This window comes from Haliotis rufescens, unplaced genomic scaffold, assembly GCF_023055435.1.
Source record: "Haliotis rufescens isolate VD_foot unplaced genomic scaffold, xgHalRufe1.0.p SCAF_1, whole genome shotgun sequence".
Lineage (NCBI taxonomy): Eukaryota > Metazoa > Mollusca > Gastropoda > Lepetellida > Haliotidae > Haliotis > Haliotis rufescens.
The window spans coordinates 29,308,633-29,320,824 of record NW_025963779.1 but is presented as its reverse complement, the minus strand read 5'-3'; the positions used below and the strand labels follow the sequence as shown (position 1 = coordinate 29,320,824).

At 40.6% G+C, this 12,192-nt stretch overlaps 1 protein-coding gene across 1 annotated transcript; it reads left to right on the top strand.

Moving 5' to 3' along the window:
• The first annotated feature begins 382 nt into the window (after window positions 1-382).
• On the top strand, window positions 383-11,579 carry LOC124114070. Its single transcript, XM_046474611.2, has 8 exons — window positions 383-454; window positions 2,658-2,759; window positions 3,468-3,569; window positions 4,188-4,262; window positions 4,547-4,700; window positions 5,441-5,724; window positions 10,738-10,923; window positions 11,507-11,579. The coding sequence occupies exons 2-8, from the start codon at window positions 2,733-2,735 to the stop codon at window positions 11,564-11,566; spliced, it is 888 nt and encodes a 295-aa protein (XP_046330567.2). The 5' UTR covers window positions 383-454; window positions 2,658-2,732; the 3' UTR covers window positions 11,567-11,579.
• The last annotated feature ends 613 nt before the right edge of the window (window positions 11,580-12,192 follow it).

Genomic DNA, 12,192 nt, shown 5'->3' with positions numbered 1-12,192 from the left:
GTAGACACTGAGGGCTGGAGCTGCAGGAATATTGCTGGACCCAAAGGGAAAACTGACTGTTGAAAGATTGACAGTTGTCGTTGGATAATGTCCAAAGGGATAACGACGTTCCACTAAAACCCGATGCGTTGACATTCAAGGATCAAAAGTGACACCCAGTGAATATTTTACTGTGTTTAACTTCTCAGTAATCTCGCAAATGTCTCCGAACTAAATGCTTCAATAGTATGACCCTATCCTATCGCTAAAGCTAACAACACGTTGACCAGCTGAACAAAGCAGCTTGTTATCGTTGACACTGTGATTTATTTCAGAACAATACCTGACGAAGAAACCTGGGTGGGGAAACGTACGTGTACGCCTCACAGGCATTCACGGGGGTTTATGTGTATATAATAGTACAGTTATATGGCCTGACATCGACACCTGTTGTGGAATACAAGAAGAAATACAGGTTAGTGTAACTATATTAACTATGATACAGAATATGATCAACAATTATTAAATGAGTCCAGTTGATCTTATCACAAACTGTAGTTAAAATTTCGAATAGTTTCAAATATCATTATTGTACATTAAATGTGTTTGTATCATGTAATACAATAATGTATTTATTAAATCCCAAATATATTTAAATTTTTACTTAAATATTTATTATGATTAAAATATTTTTAAATGTAGTTTTTACAATGGCAATAAGGTAAATTTCCAAACTAACCTTATGAAAGAAATGTGTCCTTTTATCATATATTCGTACATGTACATTGAATTAAATATGAAACAGCATCAAAACGAAAGGATACATAATATACTCCTGTGGTAAGGGTAACTGGTATGCCAGGGCAAGTGAGGTGTGACCTGACAAATAACCCCGCATGATTATGTATTAGGTCCGTTGTACCATTGTGAAGAAAGGGGTAACGGGTGGTCCGCGACAAGTAGTACTATGGACATGTGCGTGTCCTGTCTCAGCTAACAGCGCGTTCTAGTGGCGAATTCAATAGCACATGATAGCAATTGTTGATGTGTGTCCACGGGAGCGTAGTCAATTTCATCGCCATGACCTGCATCTGCATAACAGGCAGAGGACAACTGCCACTCGGACAATTGCCACCCAGACAATTCCCACCGGTCAATTACCACCCGGACAATTGCCACCTTGGACAATTAAAACCTGGGACAACTGCCACCCAGTGCATTTACTACCACTGGTAGGACTATTCCCAACCCATTTTTTTTCTTTTTATAAAACGAAAGGTGTCTTACAATTGTTCACAGTGACATAAAAAAAAGTAAGATGTAAGCAGTTTTCATGGTTCTGTAAAACCCTTTTGTAGTGAGAGGTGGGGATGACTATTAGGAGCAGAGTTACTTAAAATAACATTGGTCAGGAACTAACTATTGTTTGATGACATGATGGCATATATGTTGTGATAGTGTTACTGAGAGGATTTACTGAACGTACATATATCGGAAACTGTTTGATACTTTGATAGTGGATTGAAGCCAAACTGGAGGAGAATTGTTCAATTCGTCCCAGCGAAAGGAAGATTTGTAAATATTAGGTGTGTAGGCATGATGAGCGTATATAAACAGAGTAGCCGAGGATATGAAATGAAATCATATCAATATACGAATACAGTAAACTACGGTTATAACAAACAAAAAGGGACCACTGCTTTTAGTTCGTTATAACCATAGTTCTTTATATGCACATATACAGCCTATAAGCAGAAATGAACGGGACCCCAAAACAGTTCGTTTTATCCGTCAGTTCGGTATAAGCGTGTTCATTATAAACATAGTTTACTGTATATAGAAGTCTTATCAATTCAAGAACAGAACTTATATCAATGCAAAAAGTAACAAAAGATATGTGTACCCTACTCACACACTAGTCCCAAAGAGGGGTAGGTCAGCCCAAATTGCTAAGGCAGAAGGCGACCACTTAAACACTCTAAGCAGGAACAACATGATGGACATGCATTGCTCACAGACTTGGATAACCAAGTAGTGTTTGTAAAGTCAGACAAGGATGTAATTAAAGCCCACTTTCAGGTATATCGCTGTGTAAAACACAAATGATGTTTGGAGTTATCACTGTGAAGTTTCAGAACTTTTGACAGTGACTTACTTTTGTGTAATTAACTGAACAAATGGTTGGTAATTGACCCAGGAGGCAATTGTCCCGGGTGGCACCTATCTTAGGTGGCAAACATCCGGGTGGCAATTGTCCCGGGTGGGAATTGTCTGGGTGGGAATTGTCTTTGGTGGCAATTGTCCCGGGTGGGAATTGTCCTAGGTGGCAACTGTCCTAGGTGGCAATTGTCCCTGGTGGCAATTGTCCTAGGTGGCAATTGTCCCGGGTGGCAACTATCTTAGGTGGCAAATATCCGGGTGGCAAATGTCCGGGTGGTAATTCTCCGGGTGGAAATTGTCTGGGGGACAATTGTCCGGGTGGCAAGTAACCTATAACAACCCAAATATGTTTGCCAAAATTCTGTGCACCGCCTCCTTATCTCAAACATTTTTTTGTGACTTGGTTCAACTTATACCTGGTTACCAGCAGTTTTTAATATACACGGGCACCACACAGCCACACAGCCTTTGTCACTACTTTCACGAATGAAACATAATGTCACTATCCCATGTTACAGAATACCTCATGGGATTGATGATACAGGGTTGGATGTCCACGGAAACTGACGACCATGATATAGTCTAGAGTGACAATGGGGTGTGGTGCATCAAGTAACGAGGTAATGATATTGTTGAATATACGCCCAATATATAAATAACATGTCCTCACGGTATGGCGTCATTATTATTATTATTATTATTATTATTATTATTATTATTATTATTATTATTATAAAAAAAATATATTATTTTTTTTTATTATTATCAATAGCATAAGTGAAAGGAGAGAACTAAATTTAAGTCCTTCGTCATAGCAATGGCGTTAGCATACCAATTTATTGGTGAATTGGCGAATTCATTTTTTCAAACGCTATGAAAAAACATTTGAAATCATTAGTTATCAAACATGGTCAAGATCATGGTCCATACGATAACATTCAAAAAGATATCTCATTTTGCAGAAAGTTAAAACTTAGTCTGGACACCGAACGTCTCACACCGCGATTCGCTGTGCAGAGTTGCGTCCCTTGGGCACGCCAGAAACCTATGATTGTGGGTTCGAATCCCGGTTCGCCCCGATCATGTTTATAGATTTGTCAGCACCATACCCGTGCTCGTGGGTTTCACCGAAGTGGTAAACGTCTAAAACCTGCATCACTTTGGGCTTTCCTCACACATGAAGCTGACACGCCGTGATATAACCGGAATACTGTTAAAAACGGCGTTAAACCCAACTCACTCACACACTCCAAACGTCACAGATTAATATAGTTCAACACTCTTGCTCAGAAGGAGTTTTCGAACAACTCGTGTGCACTCTTTTCCAGGATTTCATCCTGGTGGATGGCATCCCATCTTCTCGTAGCTCATGGAGCTACCAGTACTACCGGCCGGAGCGCTCCCACTTTGACAACAAGCGGGGACTCGGAGTAAGATACAAGACTATGTCAACTAAACAAATGAACCATTAAACCACAGGCCCCTGAAGCAGGATAGTGATTGGCTCAGTCGCGGCTGTGGGTCACGAAAGTATACCAAATCTCCGCACTCAATGTCCCTGAGCGCTCTGATTGGTAAATATCCCAATGTGTGTTTGTTATGGTTGGAGCGCGGACCAATCACAGCACACGACGCCATAGGGCGCGGAGATTATTTGTTTACTTCCGTGACCCACGGCCGCGACCGAGCCAATATTTCGATAAAATCACCCGATATAGGTAATAAATTGTCAAAAATGAAGGTTTGTGGCATGCAGGTCGTATTTGGAGGGCTGTGGGGAGGTATTGTGAACATGACATGCACACATTTCCATTTAATTTAAACGATACAGCCGACTTCAACTTCGGCCAAGATGGCGAGTGACGTACCTTGTCTATTTATATATATGGGTCCACTGTTTCAGTTATATCACTTATCCTGCTTCAGGGGTCTTGCATTAAACAACTCTATAATTGCTGGGGTAATACTGTGGTTCTTATAGCTATGTTGATGAAGTTTGTAAAACAATGTGAATTATGGAATTTTGAACCTATTTCCTTTGTCCGCAGTGGCATGAGGAAACTGAAACTGTCAGACATAATCGAAACTTTCCCAACGGAGAAATAAACCAAAATGGACTACAGGTAAAACGTGTGTGATTATATATTCATCACCACTTAATCAGCAAGCTAGGGGTAATGAAAAACAATATACAAAGGAGGCCGTGTTGTTAGTTTGCATAAAACGATATTGATTGTCAATTAAAGTAATGTAAAATAATATTATTACATTTAATGCAAAATCGACCTTTGTTAAATCTCTCTCTCTCTCTCTCTCTCTCTCTCTCTCTCTCTCTCTTCAATGCTCCGGTGCACTGAAAATTGATTGCACTGCTTTGTTTAACTGTCTGTGACGTTCACATTGCAAGATTCGCCTAAGTCGCCACCTGTCTGCCTGTTGCCAAGGTAAAAATGTGGGGAAACTGGAAGAAGCACTTGGGTTATATCAGAAGTTTATCAAGACTCCCGATGATACCTATTATACAGCAGTTCGAAAACTCGAGTTCCTCAAACTAAGAGAAGGTTTGTACGTCTTATAATTAAGATATGAACAAAAGCCATTTTTGCGCGTATTTTTTCGTCACAGTATTTCTATATGTTATCCTGACAAGAATGGATTTTATCTGAAGTGTCACATTCACTGCCTGGCAAAATAAAGTACATACTTGAAAATTGGATTTGGCCAAATTATTACACACGTCATTAAGACGTTACAAGGCTGAAAACGGTCGCTGAAACCCCTGCAACATAAGGTGCACAGCACAACCATGATAACCATATCAAATACATCCCCATCGAATAACCATGACTTCAAGTTTGTTTTATTTTTAGACATCATTAAACATTGGAGTGTACTTTCTTTTCCCGGTAGTATATATTGTTTCCGTAAAAATATTATTGCAATAAATGTCGGCGAAATAAATCAATGAGGTGGTTGTATGGATCTGCTTATCGATAACAGGCATCACTGCTGATGCTTTGACGTGCTTATGATGAGGTAGAACTTACAGTATTCAGAATAGGATGATGGTTGGCAGATACCATGATCGACATCCTCCGCCTGAAGGTGAACTTCGGGACATAGATACTTTTAGAATTCATTAACTTACACGTGTGTTACAAATCATTCTGCAAAACAAATTTAGCAAAGAAAAGGATAAAGGTAACTTTAAAGATTAAATGATTCACAGAAAATGCGAACCGTTATGTTGTTGAATAATTAAGTTACATGGTATTACAGACTGGGTCACGTGTGTTTGCAGGGTTAAGAGAAGGGCTACGCAGACGCCATGCAGGCGTGTTGGACAAAGCTATTAAAGACGCTTTGAAATCTCCACATGCTGAACGTCTCCGGAACCAAGTCCAAGTCGCCGAGAAATTACGAGATCATCTGCGAGAACTTACATTAGTGAAACATGAAGTGAGAATAGAGATTGATCTGAGAACTATTTCGGAGATGCGGAGCTATCAGAAACCCCCGAACAGTGTTTCCAAGGTGACGGCAGCTGCTTGTATGTTGCTGGGCTACTCAGATAGATTGACCAGGGTAAGACATGCAGTTGACATAATTGCCCTTGACCTTCTTCGGGTAATAAAAATTATTACGCTAGCGGTAATATGTTGTGTTGTTGGGCCAGCGTATATACACTGTTCTGGAGCAGTCATTGCAGAATGCTATCGACGTTACTAGACATTGGCAAAGTCAAACAAGCTAATTTGGCCAAGGAGCTTCAGGTATATCGATGATCTGATTTCGTTAAAAAAACAATCAAATAGCCAATTCCCGTCCACTGATTTACCCGCCTGAATTAGAAATAAAGGAGACCAGTGAGACCCCCTCATCTCATTCATATTTAGATCTTTGTATAAAGATTCAGAGTGGCAAAACAGTTTCCACAATAGTGTATGACAAGAAGGATGACTTCAACTTTCCAATAGTCAACTTTTCCTTCATGTCGAGCAATATTCCAGCAGCTCCAGCACTTGGTGTCTACATTTCACAACTTTTGAGATACAATGGATATGCTCTTTCTACCAAGAATTTCAAAGAGCGTCTCACTCTTGCTCAGAAGTTGTTTGATCAAGGCCTCAGTAAAGCTATCAGAAAGTTTTATGGTAAAACGTTTGAGTACATTTCCAAATTTGACTCATCAATGACCACATTATCCGATGCAATTCCCTATTTTGACTTGTACAATAAGTTCCTGTGTGTTTTCAGGTGAACAATTGACTTGCCTTTGCATGTGTTTGTGACGGATGCCACCGATGGGGCAGGATACGTTCACCGTTTCGCGAACACCTTGTTTCATTACTATTTGATAGTGATTCATAAACACATGCTCATGATATATGCAGAGAATTCTGTTGGATATGGAAAGGGTTTTGTCGCTTTATTTTATTTATAAATTATCATTCAACTGTACTAATGCGAAATAGTTTCTTCGTTGGAAAGCGAAGGGTTATCAGGCTTTGGTTTCCTTTACCGAATACCTTTCAGATGTAAAACATATATTCAAAATCATTAGGCACATTCTATTATTCCAGAGCAATGCAATTTCAAGGTCAAGGAAGTGGGGTTCCTGGTTAGAAATGCGTCCACAGCAACCAATGCTTGAATGACGTAACAAAATGGATCGGGTGATCAGGCTCGGTGACTGTGCCCAACGGCGTTGTATGTTGCTCAAAATATCACTTATTGGTTTGTCTGGTCCCGATTGGATGTAACGCTAAATAAAGGACGTTAACGTGTAATCCTTTCGCTCCTTTCTGTCTGTGGTATGACAAATGAGATCGTTGCCTTAATAAATATACGATTTACAATGACGAAGCGTCCTTAATCAAATGCTTTATGTACTATTACAAAAGGCAAGGGGTATGCAAGAACACACCTGGCTCCACGTGCACAAAGCCATCTTAGTCTGACGACGACCACATCTCCCATACGTTAACATGGGCTGATGATAGTCATAGTGCTAGGATCGATTTGTGCAAGTGGGCCCTGATACATAATTTTTTTATGCTGATTTATTTAAAGTAGGTAATCTGAAGATGGTATCTGTGAAAGATTTGACAAATCATGATTATCACGTCTGCATGTCCTCGAGAGAAACTGAGGATAATCTATTCATCAAAGTACACAGCGAGCACTGAAAATGCACGTTATTTTTCCATTATTAATGGGAAACCGCCTACTATTCAACAGACATGGACTGCAACTGTTAACTCTCAATGATTCTTTTGTCCTGTACCACGCTTCTGGATGCTTAAGGCACCGTTCATAGGTTCATCCACACCTGCTCAATGGAGGGAGATAGAGGCTCAATGGGGGAAGATAGAGGCTCAGTGGGGGAAGATAGAGGCTCAAAGGGGGAGATAGAGGCTCAATGGGGGAGATAGAGGCTCAATGGGGAAAATATAGGCTCAATGGGGGAGATAGAGGCTCAATGGGAGATAGAGGCTCAATTGGGCGATAAAGGCTAATGGGGAAGATAGAGGCTCAGTGGGAGAGATAGAGGCTCAATGGGGGAAGATAGAGACTCAATGGGGGAAGATAGAGGCTCAATGGGGGAAGATAGAGGCTCAATTGGAAGATAGAGGCTGAATTGGGAGATAGAGGCTCAACGGTGGGAGATAGAGGCTCAATGGGGGAGATAGGGGCTCAATGGGGACGATAGAGGCTCAATGGGGGAGATATAGGCTCAACGGGGAAGATAGAGGCTCAATGGGGAGATAGAGGCTCAATTGGGCGATAAAGGCTCAGTGGGGAAGATAGAGGTTCAATGGGGGAAGATAGAGGCTCACCGGGGGAGACAGATGGGAATCTATACATGTTCTGGTGGTGCACGTACGCACTGAAATTCCGACTACGGATTCGTGGTCGTGGAAGAATAAACGTCGACCAGCGGTGCATGCACAGCATAGTACAATAGGCGTCAGTAGGTTGTCAAGGTGACGTGTAATGGGTGACTTGTGGCGGCCTCCCGTCAGTAATGGTGACCCCATTCCATACCACCACTGAATTTCCCACGAACACGCTATGCTTGCGGACACTGACGTCGATGTAACGTTCAGCAGCACGTATCCAGATACGACCACGCCTACCGAGGATGAAGACTGATTCGTCGGAAATCATATCACATGACAATAGTTTTTTCCCCTAGTGCCTAAATACAATGTTTGTACATTTGGCTTCTGGCTATGACGATCAGTCAAACGTGGGGTTATACTTGGACGTTAAGCTCGAACAGGATCTGCATGAAGTCGTTTTCTAATGGTCCGGAACTCTAACACCCAGAAGCCATGTGTAGGTGGTTGTTATTTGATTGTCTGTTTCTCCTGGACTCCGTACAATCTGGTCCTCCTGAGACCCAAGCAGCGCATTCTGGGCCCGCTTGCACAAAGCGATCTTAGCGCTAAGATGATCGTAACTCCCATACTTTAACATAGGCTTACAATAGTCTTAGCGCTAAGATCGCTTTGTGCAAGTGGGCCCTGGTCAGGGTCAATCGTCAACGTCATGTGTTTGGTGGAATCGTTTTCTCAATTTGCTTGTCACAGGCTGTGACACAGTAAGTGTATCGGCTACGATACGCTGACTGGTACCAATCTGAAGCACGCTGATACGCTAACATGTAGAATTGTTACCTGGACACCAAGCCCTGATCAGATCGCACACTTTTAAACAGGTGTCTGATTCACTGAAGGCGACTATTCAGGACAATGAAATTGTAAAATTCTAAAAGGCATCCCTACTCGCGCAGTGGTCCATGATTGAAATTATGTAAGAGTTTTGTTAACACCAAATGACCATAAATGCAATCAGTCGTATTGTTTCAAGACCGCAATATCTGTCGTTTCTGTAGAAAGTGAATAAGTTGGCTTTGACACCGATTTGAACTGTTACACATTTTACAGTATTTCAGTTTAATCTTGGTGCGTCTACTTAGTATGAAATAAAACCAAACGTGAGGCAGATTGAAGACGTTTTCCATTTGGTGAACATGGTTCCATCAAACCAAGAGTCATCATAAGAGTGAAACCGGGATTCGAATTCCGATATTGGCACAGGTCGCACTGTTCTGACTCCACGATGTCATACCGTTGTCCTTGTTGGACATAATGAACATGTATTGTGATATAACTGCCATGAATTGAAGTATGTCAAAAATTGTGGTATCCGTGGAAAATCATACATGTATTGTTGTTTAGGCTTATGGTGAAAGCAGTTTTATTAGTGACACATAATCCATATTGGAAAAACACACTCGCTTCTTTATGCATTACCATTAATGTTTAATGACTAAATCAATGTTGCTTTTATTGGGTCGGTTGCAAGAATATGGGAACTAATTACTTGTGTTCGAAGACAAACAGAAAATGATTGCAGTTTGACACGTTTCGCTTTCTCTATTGTGACAAGGATATAGTTGATAGTGACATCCGTTTCCTATCAATATCGATTTCTCGCAGCTTGCAGAGTTACAGCATGTTTTATTTACTGACGATGTCAAAACTAGAGACCTACTTTGAACATCAACAGCCAAATCAATATGACAGCATTATCTAGACTTGACTGAATGCGCCGATGCTTTTCATCAAAGTAACCATTGATTTCCTATAAATGATTCTCCATGTTTCTCACCACGATACAGGTTGTCCTGGTGAAGCTTCCGCAAATTATATAAAAGACTTGAGTATTACTATTTCCTGTGTTTATGAAGACTATTTTGTGTGTTTAATATGACTATTTGGTGAGTGTAATGACTATTTGTGTGTTTGACATGACTATTTTTCTGTGAATTTCTCATAATAACGAGCATATTTGCAGGAGACAAAATAGTATGTATAAAATACGTTTTCGATGTATTTCGTTATTCATCAGCTGGTTCAGGCTGACAAATGTAATCCTTCCAGACTGAAACATCTTCGAAATGTCCGTAAAACTTTAAGGCTGGTCTGAATCTGAATGTCTGAACTGGCTAATCTGAACTACCAAAGTAAACTGACTTATAGAATGGAACGAATGGGCCTGGTACTTCTCGAACTCGGATTATTAGAACCTTTTGGACTGGTTTCCATGGTTTCAGCTTAATTGGTTATTATATAACCATTATTTAGCTTCCACGACATGCAACCCTTTATGACGGTATGATCTGAATGTTGTGTGAGGGAGAGTTTATTAACACTGATATTACCATCAAGCAAAACAATCGTATATGTAGTCAGACGGTTGCATGTTATTGGATGGATGGTTATTTATTATTCATCTAGCATTTTCATTTTCCATAGACAAGGCAGCATACCATACTAATAAAAGCGACATACGCCATTCAACAATCCTAAAACTATGTACAATTCGGACAATATATCAAGTGTTTATGAATCACTATCGAATGGTGTTGATACCAAGTATTCGTGAATCGTTAAGCGTATGCTGTGATTATTCAACAGGAAGGCCACACTCAGAAATGTCTTACATTTCTAGGCAGGTTGAGGAATGACGTTGTTTGTTGAGAGATGGGTAACATCTCCTGTTGATAGACGGACGTTGTCGTTTCAGTGTTGGGCAGATGTCCAGACAGTGCTTAGCCGGACAGGTCGGGACAATCCACTTCAACTCATGCACGAGTTCGATCCCAGTGTGGTACCACAGCACATTGCCGACAGAGTGGACAGTATACTGTGTCGGTACAGACTTGATGAAGTGCGGATAGCCAGTCATGGGGCTGCAAGTCTCTATGTGTGGGTCAGTTGAACATTGGTTTTCTGGAAGAGCTTACGTCATACATACCCTAATGGGGATACGCAAGAGGGAATGAATGAGAATTCCCCAATGGGAAAAATAGGGAATACCCGGGTTGGAATTACAAGTTAGAGCTGCTTCCCAACCATCTGTGCATTTCCTACGAAGCGACTTAGCATATCGGTGGTCAGGTGGTTGATTGTGTGTCATTGTACCATTCACTGGTTTGTTTTGTCCAGTCATTTAGTCACAGACAGCCATACAATAAAGGGTACCTGCATAAAAAAGTTTTTTTTGTTGAGGTAACGATGGTAATCGTGTTATTGTTGAATTATAAAAGGCGTTATATTTCTTGGGGTAAATTAATTATTAATTAATATCGACCTCATATGTCTTAGCATTTCCCTCCTACTGGAGAGGTCAAAATTGTTGCAATTTTGCAGACATAACTTACAGATATTAATAACAGATTATAGCAGTACGTTCGTCATCAGAATGCTACTTCCCTAATAACTAAAACATATGGTTTTTTTCAAACGACGAAGTTTCATTAGCTGTCACCTAATTGTGTTACTTCTTTTTTCAGGCAGATGAACAGTTGGATCAGGTGTATGCCTTAAATGGCTGGAAAAGAAGACAAAAATAATGACAATACATGTTGAAAAAAACATGTCCAAAAAGTGCTTTGGGTTATCATCACAATACATGCACATGTTCTCCGTACCACAGACTGGCGATGGACATGGGATGGACGAGCAACAAATGAAGACATGGTTGAGGCTACCAACTGCTTATTGGCATCCCACTAAAAACATCTTTATACCAGCAAAGAGTCGGCAGTGTTAATGACAAAAACACTGATATGTTATTCAGTGCCATAAACTTCAAAGCGTGCCTCTAAGTATGAGGGTCTAATATTTTTATTAAAAGAGTGATATGAGGTTAGCATTACCAGATTGCCAAGGTCATATCTTGCAAAGTATTGGACAACATTTATGAGAAGTGTAGTTATCCCCCATACACAAATGAAGCCAGTTTTGAAGAGTCGGTGTGTTTCTACGATGAACTAAGGATGAACAACAAAAACTTGTACCCATGAGTGAGTGAGTGAGGGAGTGATTTAACGCCACTTTGAACAGAATATCGCTTATATTACAGCATGTTAGCTTGTTGGGGGTAAAGCCTGAAGTGATGAGGGACCTTCATTTCACTATGGAGCACCAAGACACATAATGGTGAGGTGAGGTGAAATTGGGTTTAACGTCACGTCTA

Excerpts from the sequence above, each read along its gene's own strand:
- LOC124114070 (XM_046474611.2), top strand. The coding sequence starts at position 2,733 with ATGGGGTGTGGTGCATCAAGTAACGAG. Across the intron at positions 4,263-4,546 it reads TAAACCAAAATGGACTACAG|ATTCGCCTAAGTCGCCACCT; the intron begins GTAAAACGTGTG and ends TCACATTGCAAG. Across the intron at positions 4,701-5,440 it reads GTTCCTCAAACTAAGAGAAG|GGTTAAGAGAAGGGCTACGC; the intron begins GTTTGTACGTCT and ends GTGTGTTTGCAG.